The 20,250-nt window shown below is 45.7% G+C and overlaps 1 protein-coding gene across 1 annotated transcript in view; it reads left to right on the top strand.

Annotated features, from left to right (window-relative positions):
• RNF168 (ring finger protein 168) overlaps nucleotides 1-19,980 on the top strand; it is a 191,648-nt gene extending 171,668 nt beyond the window's left edge. The window contains exon 7 of the mRNA XM_086943996.1: nucleotides 18,716-19,980. Within this exon, the coding sequence (XP_086800122.1) occupies nucleotides 18,716-19,633 (918 nt within the window). The 3' untranslated portion in view covers nucleotides 19,634-19,980. The remainder of the gene's footprint in view (nucleotides 1-18,715) is intronic.
• The last annotated feature ends 270 nt before the right edge of the window (nucleotides 19,981-20,250 follow it).

Raw genomic sequence — 20,250 nt, 5'->3', positions numbered from 1 at the left:
CAAATAAGCTTCAGACAGTCTTCAACTTACTCTGATTCTTATAATAAACTTCAGATAGTCTTACAAGCACTGCTCAGAACTCTCAACTGAGGCACTCAACATCCAGGACTTGCCATTCGGATCTTGGCGCCTTGTGCTGGTTCCGACCTATTCACACATCGGTCCACTACTGACATCACCTCATAAGCCAACGGGGCACCCCACGCCGACTTTCGGCGCAGCATTGTAGGATGGCCACACCAGTGCGGCAACTTGCTGGACACAACATCGGGGCCATCCAGATCTCGGCGCGTTCGACTCACTGTACCGCAACAGTGACCGCAACTCAGCTGGACACGCCGTCTTTCGGCGCAGCATTGTAGGATGGCCACACCAGTGCGGCAATTTGCTGGACACCACCTCGGTGCCATCCGGATCTCGGCGCGTTCGAGTCACTGTACCGCAACAGTGACCGCAATTCAGCTGGACACGCCGTCTTTCGGCGCAGCATTGTAGGATGGCCACACCAGTGCGGCAATTTGCTGGACACCACCTCGGTGCCATCCGGATCTCGGCGCGTTCGAGTCACTGGACCGCAACAGTGACCGCAACTCAGCTGGACACGCCGTCTTTCGGCGCAGCATTGTAGGATGGCCACACCAGTGCGGCAATTTGCTGGACACCACCTCGGTACCATCCGGATCTCGGCCCGTTGTGCTGCCTTCGGCCTATTCGCACATCGGTCCGCTACTGACGCCGCCTCACGTGCCAACGGATTTTCTACGCTTTTTGTAGCCCTATGCCGCATAACAGGTCATGTGACTTGTTTATAAAATTTTTCATTGGTTCATTTTACTTTTGGTTTCCTAAAGATGGAAGGCTTGGTCATATGACCTAAAAATAACACTTTTCATTGGTTTAGAACATTTTTTTTTCCCAAACGATGAAAGCCCCACCTTGTTTCTGGATCATTCAGACTGAAGCTGGCGTCCGCATGAGAGCACCACCATCTCGTGGCTCCGTCGTGGTCATTCCGCGAGCAATCATGGCAGCCGCTCCCCACCGGAAGCCTGCGGGAGTCGGGGGGCCCCCAAGACTTTTGTAGAATCTTCACGGCTGAGGGGACGCTTTTCGAGAATGGAGCCCAAGCCCTAGCAGGCAAGCGTCCGAGTTCCAAGGTGTCCCAGGGCCATTTCAGTGGACCAGGCCCAAAACCGAGGAGCCGTCCGCCATTTTAAGAGCCATGTGGCAGCCGCCTATCGCTGCACTGCAAGAGTGGAAGCAACTCAACAACATGGTGAGCGAGACGCTGTAGCCGCAAGAGCGGGCGCAACTCAGCTAGATGGCCGCCACCTGGGGAGGCCCGTTCACGCCGCCTCCCCCACCCCCAGGCCGCCGCACGCCAATTTTCGGAGCAGCATTGTAGGATACCAAAACCAGTGCAGCAGTTTACTGGACATCACCTGGGTGCCTGTCGTACATGTTGTGTCAGCCATGTGACACTGGACACAGTCCCATCAACATCTCAACGCGTTCTGCTGCCTTGGGACTATTCGCACAACAGACCGCTACTGACGAGGCCTCCCCCCGCACCACCCGGGACGCCCCACGCTGTTTTTCTGTGCTGCATTGTAGGATCCCAAAACCAGTGCGGCACCCAGGCGACATCACCTGGGTGCCGTCCAGAACTCTGCACGTTGTGCTGCCTTGGGACTATTCGCACAAAAGACAGCTTCTAACCATTGTTGCTTTTTGTGTTGAAAAATGTTTAAATGTTTTTAGTTTTTGTTCCGTTCGTTATAGTTAATAGTTAATAAAGTTTTATAATCTTACTTTGTTGGAGTGTTATCTATTTTTTAAAAAACGGGTGAATGGGGCCTTGAATCGGGTTATTGTCATGTGTGGGCTTTGGAAGTGTGCTGCTACAGGATCGGACATTTCAAACTCAAATGCACGTTCTTTTTCTTACCTTTCCGAAGCATGGAGCGCAATAGCAGGCAGAGAAAGGGTGATGCACGTGTTGAACACTACCTGACCTGGCAAGTTGCTGGCAGTGCCCCCCCGCCCGCTCCTGAAAGAGGGCACACACACACCGCCGCCCCGAGTACTTCACAAATCTTTAAAAGACCATGCGCTTGTTCATGAGGCTTAAATGGTTTATCACCTCTTCTAGAACCCCTGCATCGACCCTCTGACGTTTCCTGGAAAAATTACCATGTAACACAATACCAAGCCCTGTCAGCTGAAACCCCCAAGGAATCGTGGGGCATATTATTAAGGGGGTTTATCTCCGCTTTTTTGGCTTTAAAAGCCATGAAAGCGGAGATAAAATTATCTCCCTATTACCAAGCTGTCGCTAACACCAGTTAGTGACAGCTAAAAGGAGATAGCGACCATCTTGGGCCCCGCTTTGCATGTCAGTGATACTTATCACTAATGACATGCAAAGTGGCGTGCCAAGATGTTAGCGACTGGAAACAGTCCCTAACATCGCTATCTTCTATTACCAACTTTTGGAGATATTCGCGCTAAGCGCGAATATCTCCAAAATCTAACACCTACCCTGAGCAGTTCTTAGCCATGTTATCCAATGGGAGGTGGATAACATGGCTAAGAGCATTTGCTCGATAATACATGAATATCGCTGACTTTTCTGCGATAATAGCAAGGTTTATCTGCGATAAAAATCGCCGATGTGCGGCGATAATTTTTGTCTCTAAACAAGTTAGAGACAAAAATTATCGCTAGTTGTTCGTAATATGCCCCCGGGTTTTTGCTTGCAGAAATCGGGAGGCGGGAGACTAGCACTGAAATCAGTAGTCACACGCCTGAATCGGGAGGGTTGGCATGTCTGAATTCTCTACAGCTGGGGCCATAAACTACATCCGCAGGGCTAGGTGATAGCCTAGGTCCGGCCTGGACAATCGGACACAGAGGAAGAGGAGTGTCAGAGGGTGCGGTAGTGAATAGGGTGAAAGGGAGGTGTCGAGCGGGCACAGGGTGTGATTCTCAGAGAAGAGCAGCGCAGATGGGGGAAGTATATGGCCCATGCATGAGAGAGAGAGCGGGGGTGACCATTGCGTGGGGGAGATGCGTGCGAGGGTGGGGAGCCATGCTGAGAATCGGCGGCGTGCAGAGAGTGGCCCTGGTCAAGGCATCTAAAATGGCTGCCGTGCACGACAAAATTGTGGCATTGGACAAAACGCAAGATGGCGCAGACAATGTTTATCAATAAGGATTCATTTATAACAAAATATTTACTCGCAGTGACAAAATGGTGGTCAACACTTCCTGATTTCCATCGAATCGAACGTTAACAAACGTCACGCAGCAAAAAAAAAAAAAGCTCCCGCACAGAGCAGTTTTTAACCATGTTATCCAATGGAAGGTGGATAACACGGCTAAGAGCATTTGCTGGATAATGCATGAATATCGCTGACTTCAACGATATTCATGCATTGTGGCCGATGTGCGGCGATAATTTTTGTCTCTAAACAATTAAAACGAAGCACAAAATGGCGAATTCCCGTTTCGCTACCAGTTTGCGGCCCAGTTCGCGGCCCGTGAAGCGCTTCTACCGTGAAAAATCATTTTTTTTTCTTTTCCCCACGGGACCCTTTAATAACCCCAACAACATTCCTAGGGGGTCAAGAGGGGGATACCTTGCCCCCTTTCATTAAATTCCCCTTTCGTTTTTCACCTCTTCTTCTCTCTCGATCCTACCGAGAGACAAGATGGCGGCCGCTCCGGACTGTTTAGAATGTTGACAGACACCGGAGAGCCAATCAGCTTTCTGCGCGCAAAGTTCCGAAACGCGAAAAGTAAGCGGACCGGATCGCTGCCCGGAGCGCTGTTACAGATATATATCTTGATTTAAACGTTAATTTCTCAAAATCCACTGAAGCACATATATTGAGACCTAGCAAAGGCACATCGGGCTAACAGTCCCTACAATTTTGCCAAGTTTCGTGCAAATCCATTCAGCCGTTCGAGCTAAAAGTGAGTCCAACCGCCCTATGGAAAAATGAATGGGAAAAACGCATTTTGGGACCCCCCTTTTTTCTCGGCCCCCCCTTGACGAAACCCCACCAAATTTTCAGGGGCTGCTCAGAAACAAAATGTGCCATTTTCCTGAAAATTTCAGCCGATTCCGTCCACAAACGCCAAAGTTATTAGACATAGAATTTTCAGAAATGCCATAGGGAAAAAATCCTAACTATATATACCTACTGGCGATAGCCAGTAGGTAATATATATATATGTATGTATGTATGTATGTATGTATGTGTGTGTGGAGGTGTGGAGGTGTGGAGGGGCAGCGGTAGAGGGGGAGTAGTAGACAGTAGTAGAGAGTGAGTAGGTTAGTAGTAGAGAGTAGTCTGTGTCAGTCAATCGGTCAGTGTCAACTAGAGCAGCTCTGCTGTACTGGTTCTCTGGCTCTAAAGCAGCTCTGCTGACCTGGTTCTCTCCCTCTAAAGCAGCTCTGCTGACCTGGTTTCTCTGGCTCTACAGCAAGTCTGCTGATCGGGTTCACTGGCTCTAGAGCAGCTCAGCAGACCCAGTTCTTAGGCTACAGAGCAGCTCTGCTGATCTGGATCTCTGGCTCTAAAGCAGCTCTGCTGACCCGGTTCTATGGCTTTAGAGCAGCTCTGCTGACCTGCTTCTCTCCCTCTAGAGCAGCTCTGCTGACCTGGTTCTCTCCTTATAAAGCAGCTCTACTGACCTGGTTTCTCTGGCTCTAGAGCAGCTCTACTGACCTGGTTTCTCTGGCTCTAGAGCAGCTCTGCTGACCTGGTTCTCTGGCTCTAGAGCAGCTCTGCTGACCTGGTTCTCTGGCTCTAGAGCAGCTCTGCTGACCTGGTTCTCTGGCTCTAGAGCAGCTCTGCTGACCTGGTTTCTCTGGCTCTAGAGCAGCTCTGCTGGCCTGGTTCTTAGGCTCTAGTGCAGCTCTGCTGACCTGATTCTCTGGCTCTGAAGCAGCTCTGCTGACCTAGTTATTAGTCTCTAGAGCAGCTCTGCTGACCTGGTTCTCTGGCTCTAAAGCAGCTCCGCTGACCTGGTTCTCTGGCTCTAAAGCAGTTCTGCTGAACGTGTTCTCTGGCTCTAGAGCAGCTCTGCTGACTTGGTCCATTGGCTCTAAAGCAGCTCTGCTGACCTGGTTCTCTCCCTCTAAAGCAGCTCTGCTGACCTGGTTCTCTCGCTCTAAAGCAGCTCTACTGACCTGGTTTCTCTGGCTCTACAGCAGCTCTGCTGACCTGGTTCTCTGGCTCTAAGAGCAGCTCTGCTGACCTGGTTCTTAGGCTCTAGAGCAGTTCTGCTGACCTGGTTCTCTGGCTCTAGAGCAGCTCTGCTGATCTTGGTCTATGGCTCTAAAGCAGTTCTGTTGACCTGGCTCTAGAGCAGCTCTACTGACCTGGTTTTCTGGCTCTAAAGCAGCTCTGCTGACCTGGTTCTCTCCCTCTAAAGCAGCTCTGGTGACACGGTTTCTCTGGCTCTAGAGCAGCTCTGCTGACCTGGTTCTCTGGCTCTAAAGCAGCTCTGCTGAGCTGGTTCTCTCCCCCTAAAGCAGCTCTGTTGACCTGGTTCTCTGCCTCTAGAGCAGCTCTGCTGACTTGGTTCTTTGGCTCTAAAGCAGCTTTGCTGACCTGGTTCTATGGCTCTAAAGCAGCTCTGCTGACCTGGATCTCTGGCTCCAGAGCAGCTCTGCTGACCTGGATCTCTGGCTCTAAAGCAGCTCTGCTGACCTGGTTCTCTGGCTCTAAAGCAGTTCTGCTGACCTGGTTCTCTGCCTCTAGAGCAGCTCTGCTGACCTAATTCTCTGCCTCTAGAGCAGCTCTGTTGACCTGGTTCTCTGGCTCTAAAGCAGTTCTGCTGACCTGGTTCTCTCTCTTAAGCAGCTCTGCTGACCTGGTTTCTCTGGCTCTACAGCAGCTCTGCTGACCTGGTTCTCTCCCTCTAAAGAGCTCTGCTGACCTGCTTCTCTGGCTCTAAAGCAGTTCTGCTGACCTGGTTCTCTGCCTCTAGAGCAGCTTTGCTGACCTGGTTCTATGGCTCTAAAGCAGCTCTGCTGACCTGGATCTCTGGCTCCAGAGCAGCTCTGCTGACCTGGTTCTCTGGCTCTAAAGCAGCTCTGCTGACCTGGTTCTCTCCTTCTAAAGAGCTCTGCTGACCTGGTTCTCTTGCTTTAAAGCAGCTCTGCTGACCTGGTTCTCTTGCTTTAAAGCAGCTCTGCTGACCTAATTCTCTGGCTCTAGAGCAGCTCTGCTGACCTGGTTCTCGGCCTCTAGAGCAGCTCTGCTGACCTGGGTCTCTGGCCCTAGAGCAGCTCTGCTGACCCCGGTCTCTGATTCTAGAGCAGCTCTGCTGACCTGGGTCTCTGATTCTAGAGCAGCTCTGCTGACCTGCTTCTTAGGCTCTAGAGCAGCTCTGCTGACCTGGTTCTATGGCTCTACAGCGGCTCTGCTGACCTGGTTTCTCTGGCTCCACAGCAGCTCTGCTGACCTGGTTCTCTGCGCTCACGATGCACGCACCAGACTTAGCGAAAATATATTTAAAATAATATTTTAAGTACAAATATATTATTTTTATGAATATCTTAGATAATCTCTTGCACTAATATGTATATTAAAGACTCATACATATAATTTTGGAACATAATTTTTTTTTGCGGGAGTTACACACCCAGCGTGCCCCAGCACGTATATGATGTCACGCAGGACCCACCACTGTGCAAGCGTCTGGTACCGTAGTGCGCATGTGTCACGAATGCCCGGGAGCAGGAGTCACGGCTGGTCGCATACCAATCGCGCACATCACGTAATAATAAATGTATATGATTGTAGCCGTGGGAGGGGGGCTTGGGACGCTCTCGGTGGTGACAACAGATGGCTCAACAGACACTTGACCAGTATATCTTTTCAAACTCGTTTTTATTTTTAAGGTACGTCTTATACGGAACGTTAGTCTCTCCCTCGCAAACTCGATTTTATCCGTGTGGTGGTCTTCGGGGCACGCAGGGCAACAGGTATTGAAAGACCCCAGGTTCCAGGGGGAGATGCAGGATAAGTGGTTTCTTCTTTAGAAGCAGCGTCGTGGATACCCCAAGCAAGGTACGGTCTCAGGCGTTACTTCCCCGGTGCAGCCACATGGAAGAACGAAGATGGACAGAGAGATGCCGTTAGTCGATTTATCCGACAAGCGTTTGCACCCAAGGGTTTCCCGTGGTTGTGAGGGACACCGGTGTATTTTACAAACACGCTAGTGAGTTGGTGATCGTACTGGAGGGAAGAGTGAGGGAATGAGGGGTAGGTGCGGTACGGGTATAGGGTAGCGGGAAAAGGGGGGAAACGGGAATCACAGAGGTTAAGTACACACAGGGAGCTTTTTACACTATTCACACAGGGCACTCTTTCTCCCCACCCAAGCCGCCCAACGCCGCCGTACCTGGCTAAGCCACACTCCTCCCTCGGGAGCGTGGCACGGCGGAACACAGGGTCGTTGGCCTCCTGGCTTTCCCTCTTCTTCTCGTCTTCCGTTTTCTCCTTCGTCTTTTTCCTCCGTTCGGTGTTACTCGCGTCCTCTGTCCCTCGGCTCGCCGATGACGTCACACGCCGCGTACAGGGCTTCCCCTGTTTTCAACCATCCAGGATTGTCGACGTCAGTGGTAGGCGGGTCCTCGTGGAAGTCATCATACGCCCACTTAAAGGGGGCTGTGGACGTTTCTCCGGTTTGATCCACGTCCCAATCATCCTTCGGAGTTGCAGTCTGTAGAGTAGAAGGGGCACAATCAGGGATCCACCAGTCCTCCCGGCAACCCGACCCGACCCCGTTACATGATGTAACTGAAAAGCATGCAGCCTTCGCACACCGTACACAGATCCTTCACGACTTTTCTAAAATGGTGTCTAGAACCTACACACCCACCGTGATGTGTACGCTTTGAGTGCGCAACTTCGGAAAAAAATGGGAACTTTTTTTTTTAAAAGAAAATAATATATATTAAAATAAAAAATGAAAACAAAAACATTAATCAATATTTCAGTTTGAATTTTTTTATTTTTTTTGCAATTTTCTGAAAAATGTTATTTAATGAATAAAATATTTATAAATAAACAGCTAAAAAAACTGTAGAAAATCAGTACAAAAAAATAGGTATAACTACTATCTCACTGAGAGGTTTCAGAGACGTTATAGTTAGAAATTAGCATTTAAAAAACCTTAGAAAGTCACAGAAAAAAACTGGTTTCACAGGTGTTAAAGTTAGTTGACCATTTCACTCTTACAAAATCATAGAAATTCCTCCGTTTATAGTTAGTTCTGCTAACTATAACTTGTGCGCCCGCAATGCACTGCTGATGATGTCACATATTGCATCATTCATGATATGGTCAGTGACATCACTGATGACATCTCAAATGACATCACTGATGACATCATCCACGTGACAATCTGATACACCTCATCATACACAAGTATAACCTTTCATCACTCACTGTAAAATACAGAGTACCATATTTGAAACCATTGACACACCAATACCAGTTTCTAAAAACCCACTAAGTTATTCCTACATCTACACACACACACCCCTAAACACTTACCTATAGATTCACTCATACATGCTGTCAATGATCAATAGAACACTATTAAATATACTTATACACCTGCATCGAAATTACACATCAGCATACATCCTATTCACTTATGCAGTCATTCTATTCACTTATGCAAACAATTGATCATACGTACATTTACTAAGCTACACACTTATACAAACACCACTTTATTTATTTGTATAGATAGTAATTCATACTTAGTGTGTTATAAAATTAAATTACTATTACAAGTATACAGTTTTCGATAGTCACTCATACAATCACGGAGTCTTATGTATACTTATTTATTTACAACTGTCACATACACTGCCTTTTATATTTTTAGTTTGTTAGACATGTATCATTGAGAAATATATTTACTCATCACCATACCCATAAAGAGATTCACTCACCCAAACAACTGTTTCCACATACAGTCTCAACCTCAGTCTCAACCTCATATACCTAGTAAATCAACTATTTACACATCTTTGGACAGTCTCACACCTCCCACTCAACCACACACACACATTCACTATCCCATACAAATACCCACTTAACTAATTATTAACTAATATAGACTTTCACATAGCTAGTAACCAACTTATGTAGTAGTTTACACAACAAGAGTTAGTGAGTTAGTGATACAGGTATTCACACAGTTTAATCACTATCCCATATATTTAGTGAGACACTTTAAATTAGTCACTTAAACAGTCAATCAAATTGCTACTAAATCCTCCATTCAGGCACTTATACATCCACTCAGTCTTCAAGGTAGATATATATATATATATATATTATATAATTTTCACTGAAAAAAACATAGGTTTCACACATGTTATAGTTAGGAGTTCGCATTTAAAAAACCTTGCAAATTCACTGAAAAAACCATAGGTTTCACACACGTTATAGTTAGGAATTAGCATTTAAAAAACCTTGCAAATTCATTGAAAAAACCATAGGTTTCACACATGTTATAGTTAGCTGGACATTTCACTCCATTGAAATTCCCCTGTTAAAGTTAGTTCAGCTAACTATAACTCGCACGCCCGCAATGCATTGTTGATGACGTCACGTATTACATCACTCATGACATGGTCCGTGACATCACTCATGATATCACTGATGACATCTCAAATGACATCACGGGGGACACTTTCAAAAGCGGAGCAGGAGCAGGACAGAAAACGCCGGTCTTGGGGGCACTCACCAGTTCGTTGCCTCGCCGCCTCTGGGGTGCTCACGCTGCAGTTCTCTCCCGCCGCAGTAGTCCAGTGAAGCCTGTGGACGCCGCGGGGAGACTACAGCTCCCAGAGTGCTCGACCAGCACTTCCACCCACTTCCGCCTGCCAGCGCGCCCGGAGGCGCTTCAAAGGGCGAAGGCTTCGTCCGGGACGTGCGCCGGGCTAAGCCCGGGCAAAGGGCGGGCCCTCTACAGCCCTCATCGGCAGGAAGCGACAGGGACAGGGCCAGGAACGCTGCCGGGCAGTTGAAAAAGCCCCAACACGAAGTAAGATACTGTTGCCCTTCATATAGTCTTTATACTTAATTTTGAAGTGGTAGTCTCCTGGGTATAGTGGCAGGATGCTGAAAAAAGGCAAAGTTAGCTCCGGGGGGGGTGGGGGGGGGGGGGGCAGCAACTGGCTCGGGAGATTAAGACTGCAAAAAGGGTTCCCTGGCTAGGAAATCGTCCCAAAAAATTCAAAGGGGATTGTGTGGCAGTGAGTTTTTCACATCCAGGCGTTCTGCCAAACATCCTTACTAACTTACTCCCGCCCCAACGTAGACAGGGTACCGTCGTCCCATTAACTCTTAAATTTTTCTATGGAGAACAGAACGTTGCCTACCCTAGGACCCCCGCACCCGGGTGGGATAACAATTGGGATATGAATAACAGATGGGGCCAAGACCGAAGTTGTAATACTGCAAATCATCCAGCTCATTCAGTTCATCAAAATCCTTTTGCACAACCTCTTTTGTTGTCTAATCGTTATACTCCTTTATCCTTTTTGGACCAAAATGATTGACTTTTGCCTAAACAAAATAGCTGTGAAGGGAATTATGTACCTGTACTTAGTATTCTTACTTGGAACATCGCAGGAATCAAGGCAAAAGTAGGAAACTCGGCATGGACAGATTTTATCTGCAAGTTCGACATTATTGCTTTGCAAGAAACCTGGGACAAAAAAAATAGTTTCTCATTGGATGGCTATAGTCACTTTTGTATCCCAGCAGTGTCCAGTGTTGCAGGAAGAGCCAAGGGAGGCCTGTTAAGTCTTTTTAAACTAGACATAAAGGGTTGCCTGAAGAAATGCGATTCGGGCACTGATCACTGTCTAATTGTTGAACTTTCTTCAGCAGAACATCCCAATATTCTATTTATAAATTTTTATAATGCCAACGCATCTGACTGCACTTTGCAAAGTCTAGATCGATTGGATCAGTTTTTGTCAGTCTACAGTGAAAATATAAATTCTTTTGAAATCATTTTTTTGGGGGATTTCAATATCCACCCTTGTATATTAATGTACGTTTGCGACGAAGAAGAATCCCCTCCTAACTGCTCACCAATCCACCTTGAACATAATAAACAGGGGGAATGTTTAGAAAACTTTTTAGCAAGATGGAACTTATAGGAGTCTGGGTGTGGGGAGGGGGCGGTTTAGGGTCCCTACTTTCAAGGGAACAGACAATGGCTCTATTATTGATTATATATTCATTTCATTGTGTTTATTAGGTAAGGTTTTAATGTATAAAACTGTGGTTTCTGTTTTTAGCGATCATAATCCTGTCTCCTTGGATTTAGTAATTACTGATCTCATGGGGCGAAAAGATGGTCCTTGCGTCAACAGGTCAGCACTTAAAAAAAAGACCAGGGTCGCAGACTGAAATGGGATAGCATAACTCCAGAATCCTTTGTACAAGAGGTACTCTCGGACGCTGAGGACGAGGTTGGCGTGTGTTTATCTAGTGAGGCTCACAATAGGGAAGTGGTACTTGCCTTTGGTAGCATCTGCAGCAAGATTAACCAAAGACTGCTTGCTGGTCCAAAAATGAAGATATTGCCCATCAAAAGATGGTTTGATAGCAGATGCTCAAAAGCACACTCTGCGCTGTTAAGTGCTTTGAAGGCTGTCCCAAAAGTCCCTGCACTCATCACTACCTGTAGAGCCCGGTATAAAAAAGCCATAGCAGATAGGAAAAAAGAGATTAAAGATGAAGCTTGGTCCCAGCTATCAGATCCAGCGATATTGAAAAATAGTGGAGAATTTTGGAAGATTGTTAACCAACCTTTATTTACAGGAGAGGATAACTCTCCTCTTGAAACTAATATACCTGATGAAGGTTGGATAAAACATTTTAGTGATATTTATTCTGGCCACAGTAGTGGAGGTCCCGGGGGTCCGGTTGGCAGTATAGCCGATGGAAACCAACTGCACTTTGAGGTAACAGAAGTTTTACAAGCAATAGATTGTACCCTGAAGAAAAAGGCGCCAGGACCTGATGGTGGTCCTGCTGACGCCTTTAAATGTTTCCCTAATTTTGGGTCTAAACTACTCTGTAGGGTCTTTAATGCATTAAGCCATGATAACATACCAGAGTCATGAAAAACTTCAATAATTATCCCTGTGTTCAAAAAGGGAAATAGGCAGGATCCTGCATGTTATAGACCAATCTCATTGATTGACTCATCAGTTAAAATTTTAGGAAGAGTCATATTAGCAAAATTAAATGAGTGGGCAATTGAAAAAAGTATTCTGACCAATGTGCAATATGGATTTAGACCCAAAAGAAGCACTCAGGATTAATGTCTCAATCTGCACCTGTTGATAGAGAAATACACCAAGGCTAAGGCGGGGTCCATGTACCTCGGTTTCATGGACCTCTCCTCTGCTTTTGATATGGTTAACAGATCAAAGCTTTGGTTCATATTACTAGAAATGGGCTTGGACAGGACAATAGTTAACTTACTGGCTGACTTGCACTCGGGTCTTACAGCTAAAATCAGAGTCACCACGGGTGGAAGGTGTACGGAGGTCTTTGCCTCAGAAAAAGGGGTTAGACAGGGGTGCATTCTTGCACCCCTGTTGTTTACATTATATGTGAATGCTTTGGAACCTGCCCTGAGGGATGTGACCCTCGACATTCCGCGCGCAGGGGAGCAGGGGATCCCTGTTCTCCTTTACGCGGATGACGCGGTGCTTCTCGCACGTACCGGGGTAGGGCTCCAACGCCTTCTGGACGCCTTTGAAACCTTTATGGGCTCACTTGTTCTAAAAATAAACGCGAAGAAGTCCCAAATCATGCTTATGGGCAGCGCAGCAAGGAAAAATGTCATAAAACCTTTTCGTGCGGACAGGAGAAGCTTGCTCTAGTAGCTTCCTTCCCTTATCTAGGGATCCCATTCGATGAAAAGGGTAATTGGGGACCCCAGTTAAAGAACAGAGTAACCTCGTTAGTAAGAACATCTTCAGCTCTCCAGGGGTTCTCTAAGAAACTGGGGGCCAGGCCAATTGCAGCCATAATGAAAATTTATAAGGCTAAATGTATTTCAGTGGCATCTTATGGCAGCTCAATCTGGGGGTATAGGGGACTAGACTCTCTACAGATCATGGAAAATAAATTTTTTAGATCTGTTCTTGGAGTCCCACAATCGACTCCGTCCTACACTGTACATCTGGAACTTGGGGAAGGCTACATCACAGACTTGATAAAAACAGCACCTTTAGTAGCATGGCTGAGGATGTGGCTTAATAAAGAAATCCCTCTAAACCACATTATCATGAAAGACTGTCTGTGTTTAGACAAAGTTAACAACATTAAATGGTTGACTTACATTAAGGAAAACTTTTCCAAGTTGGGGAGGCCAGAATTATTCTCTGCAATAGAGTCTATAACACCCAAAGATATTGCGCTCACAAAGTGTGCAATGAGAGAGCTCTTATCCTTGGAGAGAGAAGAGAGTGAGCTGAAAAAACCAAGTGTTAGGCTGTCTAATTTTATCTATACCTGATGGCCCAGAAAACTACTTGAACATGGTGACTCACCCTTACCACAGGTTTATCTTAACTCGTTTTCGTTTTAACCTGATACATTTTAATCTTGGTTTTTATCCTGTATGGAGTACTCCAGAAAAGGCGTTACCATGTTCCTGTGATCATTTCTCCGAACAAAATACTATGCACCTAGTGATGTTCTGTAGTCATTACGTAGAGGCAAGGAGGAAGTTCCTTGTGCCTATTCTTAAGGAGGTTGGATTTGAGCTCGTCACCAGCACACCAGCGTGCGGCGCCGCTGTGCTGGTGACGAGCTCAGCTCGTCATGAGGTGCAACGGTGCTGCACTCACGTCAACTGAGCATGTCCTGGCCGCACCCGTTTTTAGAGCGTTCAGCGCAGCGGGGTAATTACCCCCCGTGCGAACGTTCCAACGGCCGTGACGAGCTCAGCTCATCATGAGTGCAGCTCTGCTGCGCCTCCATGACGAGCTGAGCTTGTCACCAGCACCCATGTGGTTAATCAGCTAGTACACAGGGCTGCACAATACCATGGGGTAGACATACATACTGACCCTGTAGATGAAGACTTCCTAATGGATACCTTTGATAATGCACAAAGGTCCGCCTCAATTTTACCCATGCTTAAGGGAGTTATTGAGCATGCTCCAGAAGTCTTCAAGGACCCAGTTAGAACTCTGGTCATCAACCCATGAATAGAGAAAAAATATAAAGCTGCCCCTTCAGATCCAGCATATATTAAAGGCCCAGTACTATTGGACTCGCTTGTGGTCTCTAATGCAAGCAAAAGAGCAAATTCACAAACATCAGGTAAAGCTCCCCTGCCAGATAGTCTAAGCTCCTTGACGCATCAGGTAAACTAACTGCGTCTCAGGCAGCAAACATGTGGCGTATTGCCAATACACAAGCATTATTGGCAAGATAGGACAAGGCACATTACGATGAATTAGAATCATTAATGCAGCACCTTCCTGATAGATATAAAGACAGAGCAAATGAGCTTATCCAAGAAGGAAAAAATATTACAAACACCTCTTTTCGTTGTGCACTAGATGCAGCAGACCCTGCCTCCAGAGCAGTTAATACCGGTGTTTTGTTGCGTAGACACGCTTGGCTACGCATTTCAGGGTTCAAACCTGAAGTCCAAAGTGCTATACTTAACCAGCCCTTTGATGAGCAACACGTATTCGGACCTAATGTAGATGTATCCCTTGAAAAGATGAAGAAGGATACAGATGCAGCCATATCTATGGGAGCCTTGCAGTCGCAGGCTCCCAAACGCTCATTTCGCTGCTCAGCTTACAGAGGTGCCACCAGGTGATACTCTTCAGACACACCCTCTACCTCTTATAAAGCCCCCACACAATCCACCTACCAAAGGGGTGGTTACAGAGGTAACAACAATAAGGGCAGAGGTGAGAACAACTCCTGCTCTGCCTCCACCCCTGCCCAATGACTTCCCTCCCCTTCCCCCGCCCATTCCACTCCTGTTGGGGGGAAGACTACAACAATACCTACCAGCCTGGGAAAACATCACATCAGACAGGTGGGTGCTACAAATAATTCAGTCAGGTTACTGTCTCGAACTAACATCTACCCCCCAAATGTACCTCCCAGACAGCGTCCAATGTCGCAAGAGCATCTGATGCTGCTTAGACAGGAGGTTATATCCTTCCTGCAGAAAAATGCAATAGAAATAGTTCCAATGCTCCCTGTAGTGACCACATTAATTATACACATTGGACCATAGTGGTACTATTTTGAATTGTCAACGACGTTTCGATCCCAAGCTCAATAATTGGAGGGATCATCATCATCAGAACTCGAGGTCCTGCCATCGTGCTTCGGAACCAACGGCACACCGCTGTCGTCTTCATTGAAGTTTTGCCAACGCCCTGCCTCCCCTGAAACGCCTCCAGGATCACGGAGGAAGCGGCTGAACATTGCCTCACCAAACTCGAGGCTGACACTTATGAATAAGAGCTTCAATCTACCTTTTTACCTCTACTCCGGAATGGACAGTAATTGAAAGCATTGCGCATAAACTGCCACCCAAACGAGATTCAGCCGCTCGAAGAAGCCTCGAACTCTCTTAAAACCACGCCATATCTAGGCGAATCGTGTGGCATTTTGGTATACACCAGGCAATCTTAATTGTTTAGTCCTGATGATGATCCCTCTAATTAATGAGCTTGGGATCGAAACGTCGTCGACAATTCAAAATAGTACCATTATGGTCCAATGTGTATAATTAATGTGGTCACTATTTGGGTTAGCTTGCTTTATTGTACGATTAGTACAAGCTACCATAGCTCCAGTTTTGCCTGTAACTTGTTTTGTTTATTGTTATTGTTTGTTCTTTTTGCTCTTTGTCCTCTGTATCGGGGGCAGGATTGCATCCCGCTGTATTGTTTGTCGTATATCATTTGCCATTCCTAATACATTGTCACATTAAAATTCTTTGTCCGGCTGGACATTGAATATATATAGTACCCATTTAGGTCTATATCTCATTTGTCCTGTATATCCTCACTCTAAGGACCATTGTTTGCTAAAATAAGTCGACAGACCCAGCAGATCCACGAATGGGAACTTCATTCGCAAGTTCTTCAAGCGTTCTTTCAAATGTGGGGACAACCTCAAATAGACCTATTCGCCACCCACAAAAACACAAAATGCCCAAACTTCGCCGCCAGATATCCACACCCACTGTCCAAAGGCAATGCGATATGGAAAAACTGGTCCGGAAAATTGGCGTACGCTTTTCCTCCCCTCCCACTACTTCCGTTAGTGGTACGCAAACTACAGCAACATTCCCTAACACTCATTCTAATTGCTCCAACTTGGGCCAGACAACCGTGGTACAACACGCTGCTGCAACTTTCTGTGGTACCACACCAGAAACTAAGCCCATCTCCACGCTTGTTAACACAGAACCATGGAGAGATCGGACACCCGGACCCAGCGCAGCTCAACCTTGCGATCTGGCTCCTGAAGTCATAGTTTGGTTACCTTCAACTCCCTCAAGAGTGCATGAATGTTATCAAGAAAGCAAGGCGTCCCACCACTAGAGCATGCTATGCTGCTAAGTGGAAACGGTTCGTTATATACTGTCAAAAAAACAGCATAAATCCCCTAGATGTGTCCATCCAACACATTATAGGCTATTTACTACACCTTCAAAAGTGTAATTTAGCCTACACATCGGTCAGGTTGCACCTAGCTGCCATTGCAGCTTACTTACAAAATAGACCACATCTATCTCTTTTTAGAGTACCAGCCATTAAGGCTTTCATGGAAGGTCTCAAAAGAATAATACCTCCAAGAATACCACCTTCACCTGTGTGGAACTTAAATATAGTGCTCACACGGCTCATGGGACCTCCATTTGAACCTTTACATAAATGCGAATTGCAATTTCTCACTTGGAAAGTGGCTTTCCTAGTAGCCATTACTTCTCTAAGAAGAGTTAGCGAAATGCAAGCATTTACCATTCAAGAACCTTTTCTGCAAATACATCACAATAAGGTGGTTCTTCGTACAAACCCTAAATTCCTTCCAAAAGTCATTTTGCCATTCCATCTAAACAAATCTGTGGAACTGCCAGTTTTCTTCTCGCAGCCACAAACAGTAGCAGAAAGGGCTCTGCACACCTTAGATGTCAAAAGAGCATTACTGTACTACATAGAGAGAACACAAAGCTTTAGGAAAACAAAACAGCTTTTTGTATCTTTTTCACCACCGGATAAAGGCAACCCAATATCAAAATCAGGTATTGCCAGGTGGATCGTCAAGTGTATCCAAATATGTTATCGTAAAGCTAAGCGTACACTAACAATTTCTCCCAAAGCCCATTCTACAAGGAAAATAGGAGCTTCCATGGCATTCTTGGGGAACATTCCCTTAGAAAACATCTGCAAAGCAGCTACATGGCTTACACCGCACACATTCCCAAAACACTATTGTGTAGATGTGCAAACAAAACAACAAGCCACTGTAAGCCAGGCTGTACTTAAAACACTGTTTCAAACAACTGCAACAGGTAAGGGTGGTCGCCGCTAAGGTGAGTACTACTATACAATCTATGCACAGTGTGCAATCTGCAGCTCATATGCCTTGAACGGAAAATGCTACTTACCAGTATGCATCTGTTCTTGGCATGTAGAGCTGCAGAGTTGCGCACGCCCACCCGGCTACCTTGATCTGTTCCAGTGTTATCATCATAGGTACAAACACATGGTCATCACTTTCTCTTAGCTCCATCACTTCCTTAATGGCGAAAAAAAATCTGGGGATGGAGCCGATGCCCATGCGCAGTATCACCCAAAGGAGGAGTCACCTATCTCGTGACTTCAAAAGACTTTCTACAAGAAAAACAAACTGCAAACATCTGGGCCCAACACTAGGTGGCCATCTATGCACAGTGTGCAACTCTGCAGCTCTACATGCCAAGAACAGATGCATACTGGTAAGTAGCATTTTTCTTTTCAAGTCTTGCCCATACTGAAGTTTTTTTAATTCAAAAGGCTGTACAAAAGAAATTGTGAACGCTTTCAGAAAGTGGCCTAAAATAAGTTTGCATAGGAAGATGTTTAGAAAATGTTCACTTGTGTACTTTGATAACTAGACCTGCAAATATTTTATTGCAGTTTCTTTTTGAATAGAATAGGGCCAGTCACCTGACAGACTTTCATGTACCAAGCAAGCAAAGCAGTCTAGTGATCAGGGCTCCAAAAGTAAAAAAAAGAAAATCTTACTAGACCTGCAGGTCTAGTAACTTCAAAAATCTACTGGACCCAACTGTAATGCACTTGACCTCTGAACAAATGTGACAAGTTAACAAGATTTAAAGGCATTTGTATTGCTTATTCACTTTGTGAGCAGTAAAGATGCCTTTAAATCTTGCTATCTAGTCACATTTGCTCTGCTTTCAGAAACAGAGGTCAAGTCTGCCTTCCTACTCGCCAGAAAGGGAGAGTAGGACCCAAAAATAGCTCGCCCTAATTAAATGTGGCTCGCAAATGCGAGCTGGCGAGTGGATTTTACGAGCCCTGGTGATTCTTAATTGTGTTTTGCAAGCCTTTTTTAGCATTACTAATCATTTTTATTTTTCTCTCCTAAAGAACAGAGGCTTCAAGATTAATGGCTGTGTGGAAGAGGCGAAAGATGATGATGAGATGCCTGTGCTTTCTCAAGAGGCAACGTACAGCTTGGCTGGAGTCACTTCTCTAGATATTGACTTGCACAGAAATATGCCTGAACTTAGTCCTAAGATTGGTGTTTCTGTTCCCATTGAGCTTTCTCCCCTGGAAAGGCTTGCTGGAGACTCAATAAGGAAACCTGGCAAGAATGACCCCTATCCGGCCAGATTGCCAATTGACAAATGTACAGCCACGGAACAGAACACTCAAAGCTCTTTGGATGTCAAAGAGGCCTCAAAAAGGAAAGACTTTGAGTCTTCGCACAAAGGTCACAGGGGTCTGTGCCTTGGCAGGAAGAGGCAGCGGACACTCTCAGAATCTGATGTCAGCGAGAGTGAAGACCTCACAGTGAATTTAGCTGGCAGCTTTCCATCTCAGCATTTGGTTGACATTGAGAACAACATGTATGAGAGGTGGCATCAGGAGGAACAAGATCGGTTGTTTGCCTTGCAGATACAGAGAGAGCTGGACAAGGAGCTGAGCCAGGTGAACAGGCAGAAAGGCTCCCCAGATGGGTATTTGTTACGGCGTCGGGAGTCCTCTAGTGCAGCTGAATGCAAGGCTGATATTTCCCAGGGAGAGACCATTCACAGTGTCAAACAACCAAAAAAGAAGCCAACCCAGGCTCACGATGGACAATCAAAACCAAGGTGTGGCTCTCCCGATGAGAACAAAAAGCCATGCTCTGAGAGCCGCCCTACATCACCAGCTAATGTCATCCTGCGCAGAAAGTGTAGAATTCCCAGCAAATCTCCCTTGTTGGATGATGGCAAAATCCTACAGTCTAGTAACAAACAGCCAACAATCCTAGAGATGTTTCATCGATCTGCTGCCAAGTAATGAAACCTGGAATTAAACTATCGCATGTTTGGTTTCTTGAGTTTTTTTTTAATTACTTCAAGGGTCGAATAAAAGAATTCTGAAAACAGATTGAAATATATCGTGAATTGCACATCAGCGTCCATAGTTTATCTATTGAGATGAAGTGGGTAATTCTCTGAAAATAAAGTAATTATTCTTTTATTCATTCTGCTTAACTAAGGAGGGGGCTGGGTGCTAAAACACTTATGGCCAAAGAAAGAGTATTTATAAGACTAAGTTTCTACAGCTTGTTTAAAACTAAATCTCTGTAATAACCACAAGCCTTCCTGTAATGCAGCTGCTGAATAAATCAAAAATTGAATTGACGCGTGCTTTTCTCCCACTGTTTTTGTACTTGTGATGTATTTTGAGTCTCTTATAAATGCTAAATTTCATGTAACCACTCTCCATACCCTATACATATGTCCATTTACCTCTCTACTGATAAACATTTGACAATTAATTGCTTAACTACAGGCTTCTACTACATGTATTCTTGAATAGGGCTGTTCTTTTTACAACTCGTATGCTGCATGTTGTCTCTGTTTTGAGGAGACTGACTTATTTACGCCCAAATGTATTTAGTAGCCTTTTTT

This window comes from Lissotriton vulgaris, chromosome 11 (genome assembly GCF_964263255.1).
Source record: "Lissotriton vulgaris chromosome 11, aLisVul1.2, whole genome shotgun sequence".
Taxonomy (NCBI): Eukaryota; Metazoa; Chordata; class Amphibia; order Caudata; family Salamandridae; genus Lissotriton; species Lissotriton vulgaris.
Note: the sequence above shows the minus strand (reverse complement) of the source record. Positions and strands in the feature narration are given on the sequence as shown.